A 25275-nucleotide genomic window follows, 5' to 3' on the forward strand; every position below is an offset into this window, starting at 1 on the left:
CTAGTGGTCTGTTTGGTGGTGGGTCTCTGCACTGGCTTGGTGTTAAGCACTGGTTGTTGAGAGCTTTTAGTGAGTTAAACCTGTATGTCATTTCAGGAAAAATCACTAGGAAAAGCTAGACCAGGTCAGAGAAAATGTCCTTCTTGCAAGACCCCCCTCAGAGATTCATGGCAGAAGGCAATGTGCAGAAATTGTATCAGAGAATTGGTGGAAGAGGAAACATCTCAACAATATAAGGATTTGTTTTCTTCGGTTAAAGAACTGACAAACTCCTTGAGTTCAGTCAGGTCCATCCTGATACAAAACCCTCCCGCACAGACCGAGCCTCAGAACTTACCGCCCAGCCCCAAGGCGTCGTCATCCAGACAGGTGGAAACTGAAGAGTCTGGAGACGAAGGGGGTAGTACTCTCATCTCCTTCAGGGATTCTGAGGAGGAGGAAGAGGAAGAAGATAGCAGGGGCTCCAAATTCAAGCTATCACTAGAGGAAGTAGATGATATTCTAAAAGCAATCTACACTACTCTAGAAATTCAAGAAGAAAAAGTACAACTGTCAGTTCATGACAAAATGTACCAGGGGTTGGACGAAACAAAACGGAGAGTTTTTCCAGTCCACAGGGTCCTCTCAGACTCAGTGAGAAAGGAGTGGAAGGACCCAGAAAAAGCCCCTTTCTTCTCAAAAGCTCTCAAGAGAAGGTTTCCCTTCGAAGATAAAGACTCAGAGGTTTGGAACAAGAAACCCAGAGTCGATGCAGCTTTCTCGCAGGTATCCAGACGAACGGATCTAGCCTTTGAGGATATGGGGATCCTTAAAGACCCAATGGACAAAAAAGCTGACTCCATCCTTAAAAAGGCTTGGGATGCTGCGTCAGTCAGTCTAAAACCAGCAATGGCAGCTACGGTGGTGGCCAGGAATCTGGAATGTTGGGTAGAGAAGCTGAAGAGCCATATTGAGGCGGGGACACCCCGCAAGGATCTCTTAGAGTCCTTTCCACTGATCCTGAATGCAGTCAAATACATGGCGGATGCATCAGCAGAATCGGTTAAACTGGCCGCTAGGTCTTCGGCTCTTGTAAATTCAGCCAGGAGAGCAGTTTGGCTGAAAACATGGTCTGGGGACACTGCTTCTAAGGTCAAGCTGTGTGGTCTTCCCTTCTCGGGTGACTTACTCTTTGGTCCCGAGTTAGAGTCTGTGCTGGATAGAACAGCCGATAAAAAGAAGGCTTTTCCAGTTAAGAAAAAGCAGATTGCCAAAAAGAATTTTCGTGCTTTTCAGCAGTCCCATAAAAAAGACCAGGAGCGCAAGAGCAGATGGGGTTCACAGAAGGGCAAAGGCAAGGGTGGAGTCCTCTTTAGATCTCCCCCAGAGCAGTCCCCTAAGAGCAAGTGACAATATCTCCCCAGTGGGGGGGGAGACTGTCAGCTTTTCGCGAACAATGGGACAGGCTGTCTCCAAATCTGTTCGTGAAGAGCGTTGTCAATCAGGGGTACAGGTTGGAGTTTTCAGAACTACCCCCGAGCAGGTTTTACGTGACAACATTGCCAAGGGATCAGGAGAAGGCCTCTGCAATGAAGCTGTTGTTACAGGAGCTGATACAGCAAGAGGTTCTGATTCAAGTCCCAGTAAATCAGCAGGGCGGGGGTTTTTACTCGCATATTTTTCTGGTGAAAAAACCCTCAGGGAAGTACCGTCTAATCCTGAATCTGAAATTTCTGAACAGGTGCATTCGGTACAAACATTTCAGGATGGATACAATTTTCTCCATCACAAAGCTGTTGACCCCAGATTGCTTCATGGCATCCCTGGATCTGAGGGATGCCTACCTTCATATACCAATTCATCAGGCATCGCAGCAGTTCCTGCGCCTGGCATTGAAGGTGGGGAGTTCGGTATGGCACCTCCAATTCAGGGCTCTGCCGTTCGGACTCTCGTCCTCTCCCAGGGTCTTTACGAAGATTATGGCAGAGGCTTTGGAGCCCCTGAAATTGAAGGGGATTCCAGTCGTCCCTTACCTGGACGACCTTTTGTTTTTTGCAGACTCCAGGGAGCAGGTCCTAGTCAATCTCCAGAGGGCCCAGTCTCACCTCGAGGGCCTGGGATGGCTTCTAAATCTAGAGAAGTCAATCCTGACCCCCTCACAGGAAATGAAATTTCTGGGGTATACGTTAAATTCGATTCTCCAGAAAGTTTTCCTGCCGTTGGAAAAACAGGAAAAGTTGCAGCTAGCTGTACAGCGGATACAGAGCAACCAGACAGTCTCGGTCAGGACGGCTATGGCAGTTCTGGGCCTGCTTACGGCAGCAATCCCGGCTGTTCAGTGGGCCAGGTTCCGTTCCAGACCCCTTCAGAGGGAGGTTCTGTCAAGCTGGTCCCATCAGGATCCTTTGGAAAAACAGCTAAAAATTTCGTCAAGGACGAAAAGGGCTCTTTGGTGGTGGAGAGACCAGGCAAACCTCTCAAGGGGCCTGGTGTGGACCTTTCCTGTGGACAAGCGCCTTACTACAGACGCAAGTGCCTGGGGCTGGGGAGCCCATCTGGATGGTCAGACATCTCAGGGGGTCTGGTCCAAACAGGAAGCTGAAAGATCATCCAACTGGAGGGAGTTGAAGGCGATCTTTCTGGGTTTAGTGGCCTTTCAGCAGAGTTTGAAAGGCCACCACGTCCAGGTGTTGTCAGACAACACAACAGCGGTTACCTACATTATGAAGCAAGGGGGAACCAGAAGCAGGAGCTTGATGGAGCTGGCCAATCTGTTGTTAGCCTGGGCAGAGCAGAACACAGCCTCACTATCGGCAGTGCATCTGAAGGGCTCTCAGAATTTGTTTGCGGACCTCCTAAGCAGGCGCAAATTGCTAGAGGCAGAATGGAGTCTGAATCAGGAAGTGTTCCTGATGATCTCCGAGGCCTGGGGGGTTCCGCAGGTAGACCTTTTTGCCAGCCAGCAGAACTCAAAGGTGGACAGATTCTTTTCTCTTCACCGAGGAGATGCAGCAATAGGGTTGGATGCATTTGCTCACCCCTGGCATTACCAGCTGTGCTACGCCTTTCCCCCCTTTCCTCTAATTCCACTAGTACTGAGGAAATTCAGGGAAGAAAGGACAGACTTAATACTAGTCACTCCTTTTTGGCCAAAAAGGCCCTGGTTCGCGGGTCTTCGAAACCTAGCCTCGAAGCCCCCATGGAGGTTACCACTCAGAAAAGATCTGTTATCCCAAGGGACAGTAAGTCATCCAGAAGTGGAACTCCTACAGCTAACCGCCTGGTTTCTGAGGAGGACCTATTAAAAGCCAAAGGTCTCTCAGATAAAGTAGTAAAGACCCTGCTGTCTAGTAGGAAGGCAGTTACACAGGCAATTTACATGAAGGTCTGGAAAAAGTTCAACTCCTGGTGCAGTTCTAGAGAACTCAAGGTCAAGAGCACGGTGTCCGTCTTGGAGTTTCTCCATGAAGGAATGGAGAAGGGTCTTGCAGCCAGTACCCTGAAGACTCAGGTGGCTGCCTTATCAGTTTTCTTTGAAAAGACTTTATCTAAAGAAACTTTAATTTCTAGATTTTTTAGGGCTCTTGCTCGAAATAGACCAGTAGCCCTTAAAGACTTTCCCAGTTGGGATTTGTCTACAGTTTTACAGGGTCTCTCGGGAGCACCGTTTGAACCCTTACAGGAAGCTTCTTTACAGAAGGTGGTTTTAAAAACAATTTTTTTGGTGGCCATCACCTCGGCCAGAAGAGTCAGCGAGCTCCAAGCTCTAGCTATTACAGAACCCTTCCTTAGAATTTATCAGGACAGGGTGGTACTGAGGACGGATCCAGCATTCCTACCGAAAGTATCCTCAACTTTCCATCGATCACAGGAAATAGTGTTACCTACATTCTCTGCAACCCCAGCAAATGCAGGAGAGGAAGTTTTTCACACATTGGATGTGAGAAGGTGTCTATTACAGTTTCTGAAAGTTACTAAAGATTTTAGAAAATCAAACGCCCTCTTCGTGATATTTTCTGGATCACGCAAGGGGGAGAAAGCTTCTAAAAGTACGCTGGGTAGGTGGCTTAAGTTGGCTATAACAGAAGCCTATAAAGCAAAAGGAGAAATACCTCCCTCAGGTATTGCTGCCCACTCTACTAGATCCACGGCAGTTTCCTGGGCTGAAAGGGCCGGTGCAACGCCTGAACAAATCTGCAAGGCTGCCACTTGGTCCAGTTATTCGACATTTCTCCGGCACTACCAGTTAGATCTACTGTCTGCGGCAGATCAGGCCTTCGGCAGGAAGGTACTGCAGGCAGTAGTCCCGTCCTAGGGTAAGTTTCTCGGTTATCCTCTCCGGGGTTGTCCTGAAAGGCGATTTGAGAAAGACTCAGTTAGACTTACCGGTGACGGTATTTCTAAGAGCCTTTCAGGACAACCGTTACTTCCCTCCCTAGGTTATGCTTAGTAAATGTATTAAGTTCTACCATGGTGTTGTGCTTTCTGTGCTTTGTTTTCCAGCGTCGGAAGGCCACAATAACTGAAGCCATGGAGGAAGAGGAGGTGTTTTTAAAGTGGGCATGTGTTTCCTAATTACAAGGTGGAGCTACACTCTCTCCGGGGTTGTCCTGAAAGGCTCTTAGAAATACCGTCACCGGTAAGTCTGAGTCTTTTTTTATACCTCCCAGTGTGATAAACTCATCCAGACAGGTGTTTAAAGCATACATACCCACTGTTTTTACATTTGTAAACTAGTTTGAAGCTCCACTTGTATCTTTATTATAGATTATGTGCTGTTCGGAATAATTTGGAGTGCTGGGAATACCAGGTTGGTGGGGAGAAGGCTTTTTTTTATACTAATCGTCTTGCTCGTACTGAATGTGTAAGTGGTTTACTTTTGACAGTAAAGTTCTTAATGAAAAAAAAAAAAACAAGCAAAACTGTGCAGTTTTTAGTAAATACCCAGCTCAATTTTTTTTATGATAAACTGATAGAAAAAAAGAAAAAATGTCACTTCAAAAGTCTTCTCTTTTTTTTTTTTTTTTTTTTTTTTTTTTTATTTATTTTTTTTTATACGGTTTTACTTCACTTAAACTGATCTGGCCAAATGGTTTAGTTAAAGTTGAGCTGGTGCCAGCTTGTTTACAATTCCATGTGATCACTGGAATATCAAAGTGATCGTATGACTGGGAACTATGCTGATTTGGTTCTTGATTGCTGTGTGTGACAGGGACATTGGCTACAGCAATCACGTAACTAGCTGTGTTTGCTTGTTCTGCTTGAGGGTGTTTATCAACCATCTTCAGGATGAGGCAGGTTAAAGTGACACTAAACAGTATCCTTATGCTCCAAAAATTAACCATACGCATACCCTACTTAATGACCCCAAAAATTATTTTTCATGAAATCCTTTCCTACTGTGTTTTTTACGTGCTCCTGAACCTCTCCTTTTCCCCCTGCCTTTTTTCATGTGAAACCAGCAATGCATGTTGCTGCCATGTGCACTGCTCTATGCACCCCACAATTTCCATAGTCCATCTTGTCAGAGAGCAGGAGAACGTGACTGTGTTCCTACATACAGTTGGACCATGGAGAGCAAACATAGCCACTCTCTAACAGGAAGTCCAATCAGTCCAATTTGGAAGAGGCTGAGAGCGTTAAAAGAGACATTCTGAATTCAGAATGCATTCTGGAATTTTAAGTTTATTTTAATAAACTAAAGTTTAAAAAATAAATAACCTGTAATGCATACTAGCTCATTACGAAATACCTTAGATTGAAGTGTTGGCATTGCATCCCGGTCACTGCCGAGGGAGCTGAAATTTTCCCCTTGGCGTGTTTACCGGGTTCGTGGCCCCGGGGCTGTGAGTGGCTGGAGCAACGATGACATCACTCCCGCACATATAATTTCTGGCAAGGAGCTCTAAGTTTTTGGCATCGTCTGCCAGACCTTCAGAGCTCATGTGCCGCTGGCTTCAGTGGCTGAAATCAAGGTGTATATCTCCTACACCGTACAGGCTTAGGAGATATTTATTTTACCTACAGCTAAGCCTTTTAGGCTTACTTGTAGGTATAAGGCCGGGTTCACACTATAGCGATGCGGGAACGCCGCGAATCCGCGGCGTTTACCCACATCGCACACCTCCCGCCGGCAGTTCACACTGCCCTATGCGGACGGCTATGAGTGTCAATGTTATGTTAATGACACCCCCAGATCCGTCGGCATATCGCAGTGCGATCTGCCGACTCGCACAGGAATATGATCGCATGGTGTGAACCCCCATGCGATCCAATTCTGTTGCGGACCCAAAAAAGGGTCCCGTGCGAGTTTGCTGCGGGAGCGCTGCGAATTCAGCCATACTATCTGTATGGCTGAACTCGCATCGCTACGGAGATCGGATGTAATTTGCTGTGCGAATCACATCCGGATCTCCCCCCGCAGCGGTGTGAACCGGGCCTAAATGTAAACAAAAAAAAGGGGGTATACAACCACTTTAAGTGGTGCACTGTATGGCCAAAGCTTTTTTGGCCACCATCTTTGTAGGTCACAAGAATTCACTTACATTTGTTCTTCTGTGACAGAGTCAGCAGGTTATTGCCCACTATCAGTTGGCGAGGCAGTCACTCCATGCTCTGGAAGGATCCCAACGATATTGTCAGGATCCACCTCGCAGCCTGTTTGACAGTTGGATCCATATTTTAGCATGTGGTTGAGAGCCATAGCCAGCTGCGCCCATCTGCTCCTCAACCCAGCGCTCTGAGCGCTGAAGGGGCAGAATGGGGAGCAGTAACTAACACTTGCCTCTCTGTTCCGAGAAGACAGAGCAGCCATATTATTGCTCTGTCCGACATGGGGCCGCTGCAGCATCACACCGATGAGTATGGATGTTTTCTTTAATAACCCCATACTTCTCCTTTTTTAAAAGGCTTTGTTCACATATTTGTGATGTGTGAACAGGTGCATGTTTCATGTTTTTTTACTGTGGTGTCATTATTATTATTATTGCTTACCACAATGTGTAGTAATTCACTACTGTGAATTGTGGTACACTACATTACAAAAGTTCATGCACATTTTTATGTGATTTGACCCAGATAGAATGCCCATTCCAATGAATGGGCTGCCATAATGTAATGCACTGAAAATGCACATCAGCGTGGGTGCGTTACCATAGCACAGCAGTATGAATCTAGCGTGAACGTCAAGCTGAGTTCTTGGGAGATATATAATGTAATCCAGTTATGTATTCATAAATGTCCTCCTTTTATCCCTTTAGCATTAGGAGAGTTGGCCGTGTGAGGTGATCATAGCTCTATTGTATTGCACAGTGCCGTCAGTCACTCTTGGGGAGAATGCAGGGATGGTGTGTTGCTGTTCTTTCATTCTTCAGTCACAGGCAGGCGTTGGGCCTAGACCAGGCTGTATTGCTTAGCAGCAGTGTGGTCTACACTGAGGTCCAGGACCAGGCTACGCTGTCTTGCAAGGGGGCCTGGGCCAAAACATAGCATTTATTACGTATTTCTGCTCTGGCATGTAGGTTTCGTGTTTGTATAGTTCCTTCATGTTCATACCTGTGCATGGACTTTTAGGTATTTGAGTATAAATAGAACAAGCAGGATTACAAACGAGATCAGACACCTGCCTAGTTCAGAATGACCACTGTGCGCCATTTAAAAGAGTTTCTCTGTAACTCTGACCATTCTAGTTGGAATACACTGGAAAACTCCTATTGCACTGTTAGGACATCTGTTTTTCAAGGAATACATTATGCTATTAGGTGTAGAGTTTCCAGGAACAATAAATATGCATACACAAATGGGTGTGGAACAGTAGGGTTGAGAAGGAGTTGAATCAGGATGTTTTTATGCAGGAAATACCAGCATACCTTTTTTAGTATTTCTTGAATGTCATGGGAGCACAGTGAGGTAAGGCAGGATGGCAAACCTCATGAGGTCATTTCCTCCTTGTGTTAGGAAGAACAGATGACTGCTGTGCTTGTGTGAGCTGATTACATAGGGCCATAGGGAAGAGAGCAGCCTGCACCAAGACCCCTTTCACACTGGCTCTATTGTGCTAAAAACAGTGCCTGAAACAGCTGCTGTGTCTCCAGTGTGAAAGCCCAAAGGGCTTTCACGCTGGAGTGGTGCACTAGCAGGACGGTAACAAAATGTCCCCCTAGCAGCATCTTTGCAGCGTTGTATACTGCAGAGGCACTTTGCGGTGGTTTTTAACTTTCTCGGCGGCTGTCGGGGGGGTAGGTAAAGACATCAAATAGCGCCTCAAATCATATGGTAAAGCACAGCTAAAAATACTGCCTATGCTCCTCCCACCCCAGTATGAAAGGGGCCTAAATCTGGTAATGGGTTTCAATAATCTTTTACTAGTAAGTTGAAATCATTCTTTTTGAGAATGATTGTACTTAATGACAGTCAGTCAATAAAATATTTGCAACACGTTTTGGTTGTATGATCCTTTTAAAAAGTCCTGTGCCTAATTCATAGAAGCCTTGCAACAGTCTTGATAAGAATTATGACACGTGATAGATTCAAGGGGTATTAAATCCAAATCCAAAACCAAAAATGTAATATATTGCAGTTTACCAATCCATTTCATGTGGTGGCTGCATTTGTTTTCTTTTCTTAGGCTTTTTATTCCTTGGTTTTCACCTGGTGATCTGGCCAGTGGCACACTTCATGTATCGTGCCGCGTACACACGACCGGACTTTCCAGCAGACTAGGTCCCACGGTCTTCCCGATGGACTTTAGGTGGAGTTCCGACTGACTTTATGAATGAACAGACTTGGCCACATGAACGTACTAACTCAGTTCGTTTTGAATGTGATGACGTAAGATGGGTCTAAAAAAGGAAGTTCAATAGCCAGTAGCCAATAGCTTCCCTTGCGTCATATTTGGTCCGTCAGACCAGCATACAGATACAGATTCCCGATAGGAATTGAGTCCGTCGGACGGATTTGAAGTATGTTCTATTTCTAGGTCCATCGGATTTTTAAAACGATCGGATTAGCCTACACACGGACAGATTGTCCGACGGAGTGATTCCGTCTGACTAATGCAGGCCATACACGGTCGAATTTCGAACAAATTTTCTTTTCAAATTCAGAAAAAATTTTTTTTTTTTTTGGGGATCCGATGATGCCACCATTGATTTTCGAAATTCGGCCGAACAAGCCTTCAATTTCACCTCATGTTGCTACAGAAAAGAATTTTCTTGGCTGGGAATCTTCTTTTCTCTCCGTACATTTTCTTTTCTTTTCTTATTACGTTTCTCGCACGATTCTTCCATCATTGATTAGAAAATCGTTAGTTTTTCTAAAAATTTCCAAGATGTCCGATTCCTCAAATTTTATTTCCGCACGAAAATCGGCTGTTGCTGCACCCCACTAATGGTGCGAAATTCATACGAAAATTCTTAGATACGATTTTCGAAAGAAAATTCTTTCGAAATTCGAACCGTGTATGGCCGGCATTAGTCTGACGGAAAGTCCGGTCGTGTGTATGTGGCATTAGAGTGCCTACACTCTGGATGAAGGAGCATGGGGAAGCTTTGGAAAGCAGCATTGTTGACTTTTGGAGAAGCAAGTGTTGGCTGTACTAGCAGATTTAGATGATTTAATAAATTGAAGCCAAACTCCAGCTCACACTGCAGTTACAGTAAACCGTTTTTTTTTTCCCTTTTGGGAAAATGGTTTTTATGAATAAATAAAAGCTGATCAGCGCCCCTGCCAGTGTTAAATGGCTTGATTCATCTCTGTAACTGATTCATTCTGCTGGAGAGCTTGTTCTTTTGAAAGAGACTTGCTTGGTTAGATCGCCAGATGAAAATAGAAGAAGGGCAGCCTAAAAAGAAAACCAATGCAGCCATCACATCCTAGGAAATTCTAAACTGCAGTATAATAAATGTTTGCTTATTTGGAGAAAACTGGAGGTACAGTGGGTATAGAAAAGAATTGCCCACCGTTAAAATAATCACATTTTGTTACTTTGCCTGAGATAAAGACACACAGTTTTAGTTTTTATCCAGCTGTATTTACTAGTGCAACTTATAACATCCAAGTGAAAGAAATAACACCAACATGTCAAAATAAAAAATAAATAAAAAAAAACCCCAGTTGGAAAAATCACTCCCCTTATGTCAGTATTTTGTTGGACCACCTTTTTGCTTTAATCACAACAGCCTTTAGTCTGTTGGGATATGTCTCTACTAACTTTTCACATCTAGATTTTGCAATATTTGCCCACTCTTCTGCTCAGTTAGTCTAGTTAAATTTGATGGTGATCGTTTGTAGATTGCAGTCTTCAAGTCATTCCACAGATTTTCAATGTAGTTTAAGTCTGGGCTCTGACTAGGCCTTGCAAGGACATTCACCTTTATCTCCTTCAACTGCTGTGTGGTCATTTTTGCTGTGTGCTTTGGGTCATTGTCAAGTTGGAAGGTTAACCTTCTTCCCATTGACAACTTCCCGGCTGAAGGTAGCAGATTTTCCTCAAGAATTTGATGGTATTTTGCCCCATCCATTTTTCCTTCTATCCTGACAAGTGCCCCAGTCCCTGCTGCAGAGAAACGCCTCCATATCAGGATATTACCACGTCCATGCTTTACTGTAGGAATGGTGTTATTTGAATGGTGAGCTGTATTGAGTTTCTGCCAGACATATCGTTTGGCTGTGTGTGCCTTTTGGGAAAGTACTATGCCAAGTAAACTCAATGTAGGGGAATTTATTAGTCTTTTTAATAAAGAATACATACCAAATTTAGCATGTACTTTTGTCTAGAAGTATAGACAAATTCCTGAAGGTCTGTTAGCATGTGGTATAAAACTTTTCATTACAGTAACCCTCACTATTGTGGTCTGCTCAGAAATGCAACTAATTTAAAATGTGGTCAAGTTTCAGAGTTGCGGCAGATCTGTTAATAATAATTATTATTATTATTTTTTTTTAACGTGTTATTCAAACAAGTGTGTACACCATTCATATAAAATACATTAACATGCATCTGGACAGCATTATAGACAGTCACTTGATAAGTATGACATATCAATGGAGCAATAATCGTCGTCATATTACATGGATACAGTTTTCGAAGCAAGAGATTAAAAAGGGGAAGCAACTGAAAAAATGATCACAAACTAAAAAAACACCTTAAACCCACAAGGTACATGACAACATACGCTCACCAGCACTACCATCTCAGAGAGCGGTAAATACAGCATTATCCCGACTGGCCCAGCATGCAATATACTTCTTCCATCAGTATAGATAAACGTACAAAATATAAGTAGACTGCATACAAGTGGAATGCAGGGGCGCATTAAAAATAACTCCAGCATGTAAATGAACCACAACTCCACTGTTGGCTTTTGTATAACATTTAGCTGTACACAGCAGGTTTCTGTGTTTGTGATGTCACTCCTACTCCTGGCTGAATTTCTAAGTTCTGACTTCCGGTTTCCTTTCTTTTTGCAAGTCCTGATGCTACATATCCCATGAACCTTTGCGCCTGTGTCGTTTCAGGAGTTCTGGGCATTGATGTGGGTAGGTCGTAGGGTTACTGTGGGTTTTTTCTGGGCCTTCATGTGGGTGTTGAAAGGTGTAAATGTGTCATTCTTGTTTTGTAGCATGCCAAAGAATAATGGTTTACTACAAGAATACAGAGGAAGGGCTATGGGGAGGGTACTATGAAGAAGTTTCATTCATATGTAAATGAATCAATTCATAGATAGCAGGACTCTGGGAGGGCATGATCTGAGGGTGGCACTCTCCCTGTTCACACTGGTAGGCATATTTAAGCAGACAGGATTGAATTCTAATTGGGAATCATTCAATCCTGCCCAGCAGCAGCACAGCTAGCTTTCAGAATGTATAAGCTGTGTATGAAAGGGTTTCCTTCTTGAATAATACTGTGATCTGTGGGGCAGGACTTGGGAGGTTTGGACTCTTCCGGTAGGTGTGACTGGGCGTGGTTGAATTATTTTATTTCATCCCACCCACCATCAGAGCTGTGAAGAAAGTTACATCATTTGCAGAGTCTGAGACTACAAAGGGAAGGGACTCCAGGCACGGCAGGAAGTGGCTTTGGAAAGGACAGGGTCTATCAGCAGGAGATGCAGAGTGCCACATGATACAATGCCACAACTAAACCCAGATAGTCAGGGAATCTGCAGACAACAGAGCAACATGGTACATTGGAATGATCCATCCCAGCATAGATCATACCTATCATTTCTAGTGAAAAGGAAGTTGGAGTTCAGCATTAAAGTGGAGGATCAGAAACAAAGTGAAGCAGGGAATTGCTGATATCTTGGGAGTCTATCCGGGGTCCCCACACTTTGAGAAATGTCTTTGAAAAGCCCCTTGCCTCGTATGTCGGCTTGTAAACCGTCAGGTTCTGGTTGATCAGTTTTTTCCCCCCATAAGCCAAGGTGGAGGTGGTCGGCCCATATCCAAGATCTGTTAATAGTTGGAGTTGTCATGCATGCAACATGGCAGTTTTTTTACATTGTTTTTTATATGGCATGATGCAATTTTGAATCAAAGAACCTTCTTTGATTTGGAAATGTTAAACAAAATGCTGATAATTACCCGCCTAGATCCACAATGACACTGTTCCAGCATGATCAAGAAACGCTGGATTGTTACTATAAACGTTTCATTATATATATATTTTTCTTTCTATAGCTGAGCAATGACAAGCTTCTTGAGACAGTATTATTAGAGACTTTAAATCCTTGGTAAAGGGCAAACTGTAAATCTGCTGTAAAGGACAAGCTAGCAGTCATGAGCTACAAACACAAGAGCTTGGCGCAGATTTGCAGCTGCTAAACTGAAGGAGCAAAGAAATGGAGGGTTTCAGATTTCTTTCCATCCTCGGCTTCCTGTTATTCAGCAAAGGAGCCAGGAGAAAAAAAAACCTTAAAGGGAGAAACTATAGTCTTCGTAAAGCCTTTAGATATGTATGTGATTGGCTAAATGTAGCTGATCTTACCAGTGTGTGAGTGTTAAAGTGACCGTTGCTGTTTTAAAACTAAGTCCTTTCCACAAACAAAACCATCCATACCTGGCTCACCACCCAGGCCCTGAATTTTGCTTTCTTGAAGGGGTAAGTTCTGCAAAGAATCTTCTGCATCTCAGGAGATGCGTGGGGGTTACCATTAATCCAAATGGCATCCCCAGGCACTGGAAACTGCACTATGTGGTTCCCCCAGAGCTGTGCTTTCTGAAAAGGTGAAAGGACTTGCATTTTCAGTTGATACGGCAGCTCATTCAAATAAAGGAGTTGTGGTGCACAAGCAAACGCAGCCGTGGGGAAACTGCATATATGTGAACCAACCCTTGCTTACACTTGCAGCAGACTTTGTTGCCCCGCTGAAAAAAGCAATTTGTGGTGGATCACTTGTTTTAACCCTCTAAATGCTGCAGAATTGCATGCATTGCTTTTGTTTGCAGGACAGTTGGAGTGCATGCAGGCCTAGTCACCTGAATTGATCTTGTTCAGTGGTGTCAGTACTGCCCACCAAATGTGTGTGTGTGTGTGTGTGTGTGTGTGTGTGTGTGTGTGTGTGTTTTTGGGGGGGTGCAGATTACATCTTGACTGATCAGAGGAAGCCTTCAGAAAAATGCAATACTTCTGTGAATGGCTGAGCAGCGACTCAATTGCTGATGCTGCATACAGTATTGATCACATGTACAGTATTAGTGAAGGAAATTAGTTCATTATGACCAAACTATTTACACTTGGGGGCTTTAAGATAAACTTGTCTGCAATAATTTTATATTGTGCTGGGTGCAGGTTTTCTATAGGTCCACTTTAAGCAGACTCTTTCGACTTCCTTCATAGTTACAGAAGGCATTTCATCAATTCTCAGCCAGCAAGAGGGTTTTTTTTCCCCTTTTTCAGTGCTTTGAAATTTTACCAAGTGTGTTTGGAAGGCATTTCAAAGGCCAGTGAGAGCGGCAACATAAAGTGTACACAGACAAAAATGTGTTTTTAATTGGGAGTGTGCATTGTCACATGCTGTAATGTAAAATGGGCCTGGTTTAATATGGTACTTCCAGAAATAGCCACTTCTGTGAGTGTTTCATAAATATTTTATCAGGGGCACGGACCATCTTTCATTGAAATGTAAAACAATACCTACCTACATCTTGGCAATGAGAACACAATTCTTAGGATCACATTTCCAGTTTATGGATGGCCCTTGCCCACTACATTAGCATAGGGTGGGGATAGCTGTGTGTATATGTTATGTGGGTGTGTTTTTTTTTTTTTTATACATGCAAGCGCACACTAGGGATCATAAACGCCATTGATTTTTTTCTTTTCTTTTTTTATCTTTTATGTGCCATTTAATTAACAATATATCCCAGCGCTGATTATTGTTGCAGAAGGCCTTTTGGGCTTCAAATTAAACTTGTTTTATCCACCTGTGACTGCTTCCAAGTCCTGTTTCCAGCAGTCCTTTCTTGGTAAACGCTCTAATGCCGCGTACACACGATCGGACATTCCGACAACAAAATCCATGGGATTTTTTCCGACGGATGTTGGCTCAAACTTATCTTGCATACACACGGTCACACAATGTTGTCGGAAATTCCGAGCGTCAAGAACGCAGTGATGTATGACGAGCCGAGAAAATTGAAGTTTAATAGCCACTGCGGCTCTTCTACTTGATTCGGAGCACACGTAGAACTTTGTGCGTTGGAATTTCTGACAATGGATTTTGTTGTCGGAAAATTTGAGATCCAGATCTCAAATTGTGTGTGTTGGAGATTCCGATGGAAAATGTCTGATGGAGCCTACACAAGGTCGAAATTTCCAACAAAAAGCTCCCATCAAACATTTTCCATCGGAAAATTCGACCATGTGTATGCGGCATAAGGCTTCATTCGCATTAGCGCATCTCCAAAGTTGCACTATTTACAGTGCGGCCTTGGAGCGTGACTTTTGGTATGGCTTTGATCAAACTTTAAATTCTCTCTGGACCAAAGTTGCATCAAAACTTGCACCAAAGTAGCGCAGACACCTTTTTCAAAGTCGCTACGACTGTAAGTTGCACCAATTTAAGCAGGTGCCTATAAAATGGCTGCGATTTATGCGACTTTGATGTCCAAAGGGGCTTGACAAGTCGCACAGGTGTGAGTGGAGCCTTAAAGTGTCACTAAACCCACATCGTAAAAAAAAAAAACAATCGCTAAATGGTGTGTTGCATGCTGTTCATACTCAGTCACTATGAGATTCGTTTTCTGTATTCTGCAAAAAAATAACCTGGTTGATCCTGCTGCTTTCTAACTTCACCTTCTGTTTATGACCCCAATTCAGCTAGGGATTTTGCAGCTGTGGTGGCAACTCTGCACATGCTCAGTTTTCAGTGAGTTTCTGTGCTCAGCATTTTCTCCCTATCACATCTGAGCAGCCCATGTGACTATAGTCACACATGTGGGCGTATACACAGTGCTGAATGACAGCCCACTCCCTCCCTCCTCCTCCATGCCCACTAACCAGCTAAACACAATGGGGGTGGGATATTACATGGAGTTTGATGGAAGTTTCACCTCTGTTTTTTCTAAGACGCATGGTGGAGGGGGTGTAACACAACCTGTGACTGGCAGATATCTGTCCACACCATATTATATCCACAAAATAAAGACTTAAAGCAGAGTTCCACCAAATAATGGAACTTCTGCTTTTCGGATTCCCCTCCAGTGTCACATTTGGGGGGAGCAAATACCTGTCTAATCCAGGTATTTTCTCCCACTTCTGGGCATAGGGCTCTGCGGCCATCTACGCCATGTCTGCCCCCCCGCTGTCTTCTGGGAGACACACAGGTCCCAGAAGACAGTGAGGACGCACACGTGCATTAGGGAACCAGGCTGTGAGGCCACAAAGGCTTCACTTACTGACTCCCTTACCAAAGATGGCGGCACCTCCACCCAAGAGCCTAGGTACAGCTCTGCTTCGGGTGAGGACATCGAGGGCACTCTGGATAGGTAAGTGTCCATATTTTAAAAGTCAGCAGCTGCAGGATTTGTAGCTACTTAAAAATTTTGGTTGCACTCCGCTTTTAAAAATATTTATTTAATTTATTTTTATAAAGATTTTAAATATATAGTATATATTTAAAATTAAGTTTTTATTTTGTGGAAATTTCATGGTGTGGTATTTGTATGTCCGTTTAATCACTTCAATACCAGGCACTTGTACACCTTCCTGCCTAAGCCAATTTTCAGCTTTCAGCGCTGTTGCAATTTTGAATGACAATTGCGCGGTCATGCTACACTGTAGCCAGATGCATTTTGTTCCCACAAATAGAGCTTTATTTTGGTTGTATTTGATCACCTCTGCGATTTAAATTTTTTGCGCAACAAATAAAGAAAAAAAAGACCTACAATTTTCTTCAATGACGGCTTTGATAAGGCGTCACTGCTGGGCACTTGTGGTTGGGGCACGGATGGGCACTGCGGGTGGGCACGGATGGGCACTGATAGGTGGCACTGATTACACTGTTGGGTGACATTGCTGAGCATCACTGATTTTATTCTATAATGGTGCCAGTCAGTGCCCACTTGGCCATCCACATGTTAGGGGCTTCCCTGGTGGTCCTGGCAGCTTCCTTGGTGGTCCAGTGTGGGCATCCGAGGGGGGGGGTGCACTGATAAACAATCAGAGCAAACCCGCCCCCCCCATCAGGAGAGCCACCGATCTGCTCTCCTCTACTCGCATCTGTCAGACGCGAGTGAAGAAAAGCCGATCAACGGCTCTTCCTGTTAATATCGTGAACAGCCATGATTGGAAATGGCTGATCACATGGCAAAGAGCCTCCGACAGAGGCTCTTTACCAAGATTGGTATAGCGGTGTGTCAGACTGACACGCCGCACCACTGATCGCCGCGATGTGTGCCCCCACGGCAGCTGTTATCCTGCTGGACGTCATATGAAACCCAGTCAGGATAACTGAACCACTGCCTGGCTATCATTCTGCTTTAGGCCGGGTGGGAAGTGGTTAAAGCAGTTTTTGGATTTATTTATTTTTCTGCATTCCATGCACAACATTGTTGTTTTTTGTTTTTTTTGTTTTTGTTTTTTTTCTTATTTTGAAAATGTGATTTCGAAAGGACTAGAAGCTTCTCCTGGTTGCGTTTCCCTGCAGACAGGCTGGGAAAGATCTGGGTCATGTATATCACATAGGAAAAATGTACTTGGATGTTTTTTTATTAAAATAATTAGTGTTGTCATCCACATACAGAAATGGAAGGGGCAATGTAAATTAAACGGTGTGTGTTTAGTATCACTTTAAATAATCCTATGTAAAATATTGTTTCCATGCAGCTTTGTAATTGTTAGTACAGCTAAAAACTGTTTTGTTCCAAAATGGTCAACCAAAAAAGTTTCTCAAGACATTTCAATTTTGTGACGTTATGGGTTATTTTCTAGGTGTCAAATTGCTAAGAAACTGAAACTTCTGCTGTCTTGAAAGAAGGCAAACCGGATCTAAGCAGGGTAGAAAAAGAAATGGAAAGCCCAGACACACAACTGTTCAGGGTGGTCTGGAGTTTGAAAAACACAAAGCCTTCCAGGTTCTTGTCGGCTTCCCTAAATAGAACACGGCAGGTATCGGTGTCATCTGTAACAGTGAAAATATGACTCTGGGATACAGGGCTTGGGGCAGAGTTTCAAAGAAAAAGCCACACCTGAAACCAGCCAATAAAAAGAAAAGGTTTAAAAAGGAAAAATACCACAGACTTTGGATAATGGAAGGCTGAAAGAATATTGTAGAAAGTCGAATGAACGAGTTTAGAATTGAGGTGTTTGGATCGAGGAGCAGAACATGTGCAAATGAAAGGATGCTGGAGGTGTGCTTGATGTCCTCTATCAAACATGGTGGAAGTATTGTAAGGGTACAGGGATGCTTTGAGTCTAGTAAAGTGAGAGCGTATACAAGAAATAATGAACTAGAAAAATGTTGTTCTATAACAATGAAACAAAGGCCCAGCCAGAATTTTCAAGTGGGGATCCACAATATTCTTTCCCTTTATAACCATAGCTTAAAGCTAAACACTGGTGAAAAACTTGTTTTTGCACATTTCTTATGTACCCGTGGTGTTTTTAATGTTTGAATGGTTGCTGCGTTCGTTCGTTTAAAACTCCTAAACTGGTAGTAAAAAACAATTGAAATTGTGGCACAAACCCTTGGGTTCCTCTTATAAACGGATCCATATGCTGTTAATTTTTAAAATGTAGGTTTCCTCCATCCACATGAAACGCTATGGTTGGAGCAATCCTTCCTGTTGGGATATTGTATTCTGACAGAATACACTGATCAGCAGGTACAGATCAATAAAAATGTTCCAACATGTCCCTTTTTGGATCAAATTCAATCAAACGATCACCTTTGGTTGAGCGGGGACCGCCATTCACTGATCTAAATTTGTCTGGCTTCTGTAACCAGACACATTTTCAATCAGTGTATGGCAAGCTTTAATTTTATCCCCACAGTATAGGTACCAAACTTCTGGAGCAAAGACCTACAGTTCTGGCTCCCATGCAGTAAAGCATGGAGGGGTGTCGCTCACACTAGGCTTCAGCCATTCAAAAAAAAACAGTATTTCTCTTATATTCACTGACCGACACAGCTCCTCTCTTAGCCATTGGGTTGTTACGCCACCTTTAGGAGAATACTAGGCATTACATGTTGTATAAAACAAAGAACTTTCAATTTCTGCCCAAGGGGCAGTCCCTTAGGCAACAACCCCGCAGCCTGCCATGCAGTCATGAGTTTTATTTTGTCTAGTGAAGAAGGACCTAGGAACCCTGACGGGCCCATCGGTCTGTCTGTTTTTTTTTTTTTTTGCAGAAGCATGGTTTTTGTGCAAGAGGATAGATCCTGTGATCTGCTATCGACAGCCAGCTGGGTGACAGGCTGGATACCCTTATCCTTGTAGTCTCCCCAGCCTGGCCATCGAGTGTGTGCAGACCAGAGCTCCACACTGGGTTGGCCACGACGAAAAACCTCAGCTCCAGAGGTGGTCGGTGAGCTTTTATGCTCCGGGGCGCACATATGACCGGGCTGCTGATGTCTGCGTCCGTGTGCCGTGGCCAGCAGCCACCCTGTACTGACCAGAGAGTGGGTCTGTAATGGAATGTCTCTCAGCTCTCCCTGCCTCGGTGGGGCTGAGCAGCTGGGCATTCCCTGGGAGGTCGATTCGGGGGTCCCTCACCTTCCTCTCTTCTCTTCTTGTCCCTATCTTCCCACCCCCCCCCCTCCCTGTGGGGGATGCTGCATGTGGCTGCTTAGTGGTGTGTGTGTGTGTGTGTCATGTGCAGGGGCTCTCCGGGTGGGGCTCTCACCTGTGGGGGGGCTGCGCTGGCTGGCTGTGTCCAGAGACCTGTTTCTCGTGTCCCTGGGGGTGCCTGCGAGGCTGTGCCTGTGTCCCTTGCAGCGCTGATCACTGCCATTTTTTTCCTGCTCTGTCCCTCATGGTTTCAGTGTTGGCAGCCATTGTAGGTGTGGGCAAGGGGAAGCATGCTCTCCTGTGTTTCGGCAGCCATTTTCCCTGTGATTTGTCCTTATACTGGATGCCGGCGGCCATTTTCTAGAAGCCTGAACACGTTTTTCAGCTTTCTCTAGCGGCAGCATGTTTCCCTGTGCTTTGGCGGCCATTTTCCCAGTGTTTTATGTCCTTATACTGAACTCTGGGTGGCCATTTCCTTTGAGCCTGAGCACATTGCAGAGCGGTTTCAGCGCCATTAGCAGCAGCTTCCACTGACACAGAGCAGATTCCTCTGCACCTGGGAGCCAACAGACCACAGGAACTACTTGCTGGATAGCCCTGAACTTTTCAGGGTGGTGAGTCCTGCAGGAAAAAGCCCCTCAGCCAGCAGCAGTAAGGAGAGTGGGACTGTCACTGTCCTAAGTCCCCTTCAGGTGGCAGATGGGGTAGGGTCAGCATGGCTTCAGAAACTGGTGTTTCTTTCCCCCTAAAAACCAGGCAATTGCAACCGGTTCGCCTGCGGAATGCGCAGTGCCTTTGGACACCTTGTCGGCGGTCCTCAATTCGTTCGTTGCAAAGATGGAGGCGGTACCTGGGCGCAAAGGTGCTAAAAAAAACAGCCTGTGCCCCCCCGTCCTCTGGGGAGAGCTCTGACGCAGTGACTTGTGTCACAGACGCTGAGTGGGCAAAACTATTGCACCGCGAATTGGGAGAACGGGCTTCTCCTGTCTGCGTAGAACTAGAAGACCAACTCGTGCAAGGCCTTAAGTATTTTTGTGACGTGGCCCTGGATACTCTTCCTCTGTTATCCAGGGCTTCAGTGTCAGCAGTGGTGCTGCGGCGCCTAATTTGGTTGAAACCCTGGTCTGCCGACCAGGCATCCAAAAAAAGCCCTGACTGATCTTCCCTTCCTTGGCGACTGGCTCTTCGGAGCCTCTTTGGATGACATTATTAAAAATGCCACTGGTGGTAAGAGTACACTACTCCCACAGGCCAAGAAGGCTAAGGAGCCACGCCGTAGGCAAGGGCCCTCCTTTTCCGTTCACAAACGGCTTTTTCGTCCGCTCGGAGCTTCGGCGAAAAGCCCCCAGCCCGACAGGACGACCACAGAAGGACAGAAACGTCCCTGGAACGGAAAGCCTAACAAGCCTGCAAACAAAAGTGCTACCGCATGAAGGTTTGCCCCCACCCATGACTCGGGTGGGGGGTTGCCTTCAGGAGTTTGCAGCCCGGTGGTCCTCTCGACTGTCTGACCAATGGGTCTGTGAGCTGATTTCCTACGGCTACAAGATGGAGTTCCTCTCCTGGCTGCAAAACAGAGATTCTTCCCCTCCAGCATACCCGTTCTCCCGGCTCGCCGGGAGGCCCTCTTGGGGGCAGTAAGGGACCTGCTGAATCGAGGGGTGATTGTACCTGTTTCGGAATCGGAACGTTTCCAGGGGTTCTAATCAAGCCTGTTTGGATGTACCCCTTCCTTCTTGGGAACTACAATCGTGGATCTAAAAGCCCTCAATCACTTTGTGAAAGTGCATAGGTTCAGAATGGAATCAGTTCGCTCAGTAGTCGCTGCACTCCATCAAGGGGACTCCCTGGCGTCTTTAGACATCCAGAATGCATACCTGCACATACCCATATGCCTTCGGCATCAAATTTCTGCGGTTTGTAGTCGGGGAAGCCCACTACCGATTTGTGGCTTTCCTTTTTGGTATGGCATCAGCCCCCCCCCCCCCCCCCCCCCATGAGTCTTTATCAAGGTATTGGCTCCAGTTTTGGCGTTGCTGCGGCAATGCGGGATCGCGATCGTGGGATACCTAGAAGATATCCTGAGAGCATCTTCCGCCTCAGAGTTGGAAGAGGATGTAGCGATCAACATGCAGAGCCTGCAAAAATTTGGGTGGCTGTTGAACCTAAAAAAGTCGGCGGTAGTACCGACTCAGCGTTTGGAGTACCTAGGCTTGCTGCTGGACTCCAGAGAAGCGAGAGTCTTTCTCCCTTCAAACAAGCTGCAGACTCTGAGCTGCGGTGAAACTGCTGATGAACCGCAAGTGGCCGTCGCTTCGCTTCTGCATGCTAGTCTTGGATCTTATGGTGGCCTCCTTCGAGGCAGTACCATATGCCCAGTTCCACACCAGAGTTCTGCAGAAGGAGATTTTGACGAAGTGGGACAAATCTCCCGTGTCCCTGGATCGACAGATCCAGGTGAGCCAGTTGGTCAGAGATTCCCATATCTGGTGGCTGTGGTCCCCAGTGCTTCAGTCCGGGAAGTCCTTCCTACCTCTGAAATGGACAGTGATCACAAAGGACGCCAGCCTATACGGCTGGGGTGAAGTGATGAGGGTTCAGTCAGCTCCGGGCCTCTGGTCGACAGGAATCCAAGTTGCCAATCAATCTGCTCAAACTAAGAGCAATCAGGCTATGCCTCTCCACATGGTCGATGAGACTGCAAGGGCGTCTGATCAGGCTCCAGTCAGACAACGCCACTATAGTGTCATACGTCACTCGCCAAGGAGGAACAAGAAGCTCAGCCACTGCGCGGGAGGTCGCTCACATTCTTTGGTGGGCAGAGTGACATGTACCGACCCTGTCAGCCATTTACATCCCGGGAGTGGAGAACTGGCAGGCGGACTACCCAAGTCGCCAGATGCTGGACCCAGGAGAATGGGCGTTGCAATCCGGAGGTATTCAGGCTACTGTGCCTGCGATGGGGATCTTCTGGCCTCCCGTCTCAATCAGAAGGTGCCGAGGTTCGGTCCAGGACGAGATCCATGGGCAGACGCATCAGATGCGCTGGTGGCTCCGTGGGATCAGTACCAGCTGATCTACGCCTTTCCTCTACTAAAACTGTTGCCACGTCTGCTTCTCAGAGTGGAAGTCGAGGGGATCCCAGTAATTTTGGTTGCCCCAGATTGGCCTCAGCTTCCTTGGTACGCAGACCTAGTGCACCTGGTGGCAGACGTCCCATGGCGACTGCCGTTGCGAGAGGACCTTCTGTCTCGAGGTCCGATTCTCCATCCTGCTTTACCATCGCTGGCTTTAACAGCATGGCTATTAAAGCTACTATGCTTAAAGCACGGAAATCTTCTTCTCGGAAAGATATATCATCATACCTGGAAGGCCTACATCTCCATGTGTGAGGAGAAAGGATGGCATCTGCGCTCCTTTTCTACATCCAGGATCCTGCTGTTTCTTCAGCAAGGGGTGGACCAGAAATTGGCGTTAAGCACCATTAAAGGACAAATATCAGCCTTGGCTGTGTTTGTTTTTATTTATTTTTTTAAAAAAAATTTCAATCACCTTTTGGCGTCTCACTGGTGAGTACTTTTGTTCAGAGGGTGCGACATGTAGTCCCTCCGGTGCGTCCACCGTTACCCCTGTGGGATCTGAACCTGGTGTTATCGGCGCTTCAAAAACTGCCATTTGAAAATATCAGGGAGATTCCCCTGTTGACTCTTTCCCAGAAAGTGGTCTTTCTAGCGGCCATCACATCGGCCAGGAGGGTTTCGGAATTGGAGACTTTGTCCTGCAAGTCGCCCTATCTGGTGATCCACAGAGATAAGGTTGTGTTGCGTCCGCAACCGTTCTTTCTGCCAAAAGTGGTCTCAGCGTTTCACATCAATGAGGACATTGTGTTACTGTCCTTGTGTCCTAAGCCAACACACCCTCTGGACGTGGTTCGGGTTCTAAAAGTGTATTTGTCTGCCACGGCTCCCTTTCAGAAGTCTGACTCATTGTCTCGGTGGCTGGTCCAAAGAAAGGCATGGCGGTCTCGTCGGCCACCATTTCCAGGTGGATCAGACAGATTGTAGTACAAGCCTATGCCTTTCCGGTCATGGCCCATTCCACAAGGGCAATCTAACGTCTTGGGCCTTCTGACACCAAGCGTCTGTCACTCAAGTCTGCAAAGCGCCGACCTGGTCGTCTGTCCACACGTTTACCAAGTTCTACAAGGTAGACGTCAGTGCATCGGCTGATGCCTGTTTTGGCCGCAAAGTTTTGCAGGTGGCTGTATAGTTGCAATTGTGTATGCAATAATTCCCTTTTTCCTGATGTGTTTTTTTTATTTATTTTTTTTGGGGGGGGGGGGTAAAAAAACCAGTACCTTTTTTTTAAGTTAATGCACTGTTGCATTCATTTCTGTATTTTTTTTTTTTTTTGGTGCAGTTGTGGGTAGTCCCTCCTGTTGAGGGTACCCTGGTTTTGTGGTGGTTTTTTTCCACGCACTGGTTTTTGTGGGTAAAGTTACACTAGTTCCCTCTTGCCATGGTGGATGAAGTGTTTATGCTGTTTTCCTACCCCTCGTTTGGCACTGTTTGGGGAGAGAGGAGCTGTGTTGGTTGGTGAATATAAGAGAAAATAGGATTTTTTGTACTCACCGTAAAATCCTTTTCTCTGTAATTCACGACCGACAGAGTACCCGACGCCTCCTGTTTACGTTATACTGCTTGACGTACTGATGACTGCATAGCAGGCTGTGGGGTTGTTACCCAAGGGGCTGCCCCTTGGGTGGAACTGGAAAGTTATGTTTTTTACATAACATGTAATGCCTAGTATTCTCCTAAAGGTGGCGTAACAACCCAATGGCTAAGAGAGGAGCTGTGTCAGTCAGTGAATTGCAGAGAATTACGGCGAGTACAAAAAATCCTATTTTTTCCCCCCCCACAAAATTCAAGGCACTTTGTGAATGGACAAGGGGAGGGGTGGATGAGCAGCATGCAGGGCTGGGACAAGGGGTGGGCAGAAGGGGCGGCTGCCCTGGGCACTGTGGTATCCTGTGAGGTGGGGGGGGGGGCACCACAAGGAGGTTAGGGGGAAGGGGATTTATGTTGGAAGGGGAAATTTGGAGGAGTGGCAGGGAGTACTATTCTAGTTGGGGAAAGCTAAGAGTGATTTAGGGGGGTTTGTGTCGGGAGGGGTGATGGGGGAAGAAGATTCGTGCTGGGGGGGATTTTGGGGGTAGATTTGTACTGGGAGGAGGGGGAATTGATGCTTTGGGGGTTTTTGCTGACACATAATGCTCATACATCTTGAGGGGGCGCAGGTTGTCATGTTCGCCCTGGGCACTAGATGACCTTGTCCCGGCACTGGCAGCATGATCTCCCTTCATCCATTCACAGAACAGCTTGCTTTCTGTGAAAAGATTGCAAGCTGTTTTGTGATTTGAGGAGCTGGAATGTGAGCAACCCACTATCCTTTTACTGATGATCTGCCTATGTGCTCATATTCGTATAACTATTATTATTTTCTAAGGTTTTATTTTCCCACTGTGACTCATTTTACGATTATTTAATTAGCATTTATTATGAACTGAGTAAAGCAAATTGGAAAGACTCGTAATTCAGTATTTTTTATTTTTATTTTTTTCCCCTCAGACTGCCAATGGCTATATCCTGTTCTTTGACATTGTTCCCGCAGGAGAGGACAAGTATTTGTATGAGCCCATCTATCCAAAGTAAGTTTGTTTTTGTTTGTTTTTTTGTTTTTTCCTTTATTCTCCCCAGGCAATAGTGTTGCTGAACATTTATATATCTGTACAATAAGGGGTCTATTATAATAATAATAATAATAATAAAAAAATGTTGGATGAATGTCACAGCTTTCACACAGCTGTCATGAATAATCCCTGTAATGCATTTAATGTTTATTTCCTATAATAATCTGATCCATTTAGTGGGCGTAATGCAGGGATCACCTTATTTGCGATATTTCAGGAAAATGCTGCCTTATGGCCACTAATTCCCTTTATGCGTATTATTCTCAACAGTTCTACGAATGCCGTGACATTTCATACAGCTTTATTATTTTATA

General features: G+C 45.4%; 1 protein-coding gene across 1 annotated transcript in view; it reads left to right on the forward strand.

Moving 5' to 3' along the window:
• RIC1 (RIC1 partner of RAB6A GEF complex) overlaps window positions 1-25275 on the forward strand; it is a 217357-nt gene that overhangs the window by 50372 nt on the left and 141710 nt on the right. The window contains exon 3 of the mRNA XM_077475048.1: window positions 24840-24919. Coding sequence (XP_077331174.1) covers window positions 24840-24919 — 80 coding nt within the window. The remainder of the gene's footprint in view (window positions 1-24839; window positions 24920-25275) is intronic.

The sequence above is a fragment of the Lithobates pipiens genome, unplaced genomic scaffold (assembly GCF_037356315.1).
Source record: "Lithobates pipiens isolate NorthernLeopardFrog02 unplaced genomic scaffold, aLitPip1_a1.2 Scaffold_13, whole genome shotgun sequence".
In the NCBI taxonomy this organism is placed as follows: Eukaryota; Metazoa; Chordata; class Amphibia; order Anura; family Ranidae; genus Lithobates; species Lithobates pipiens.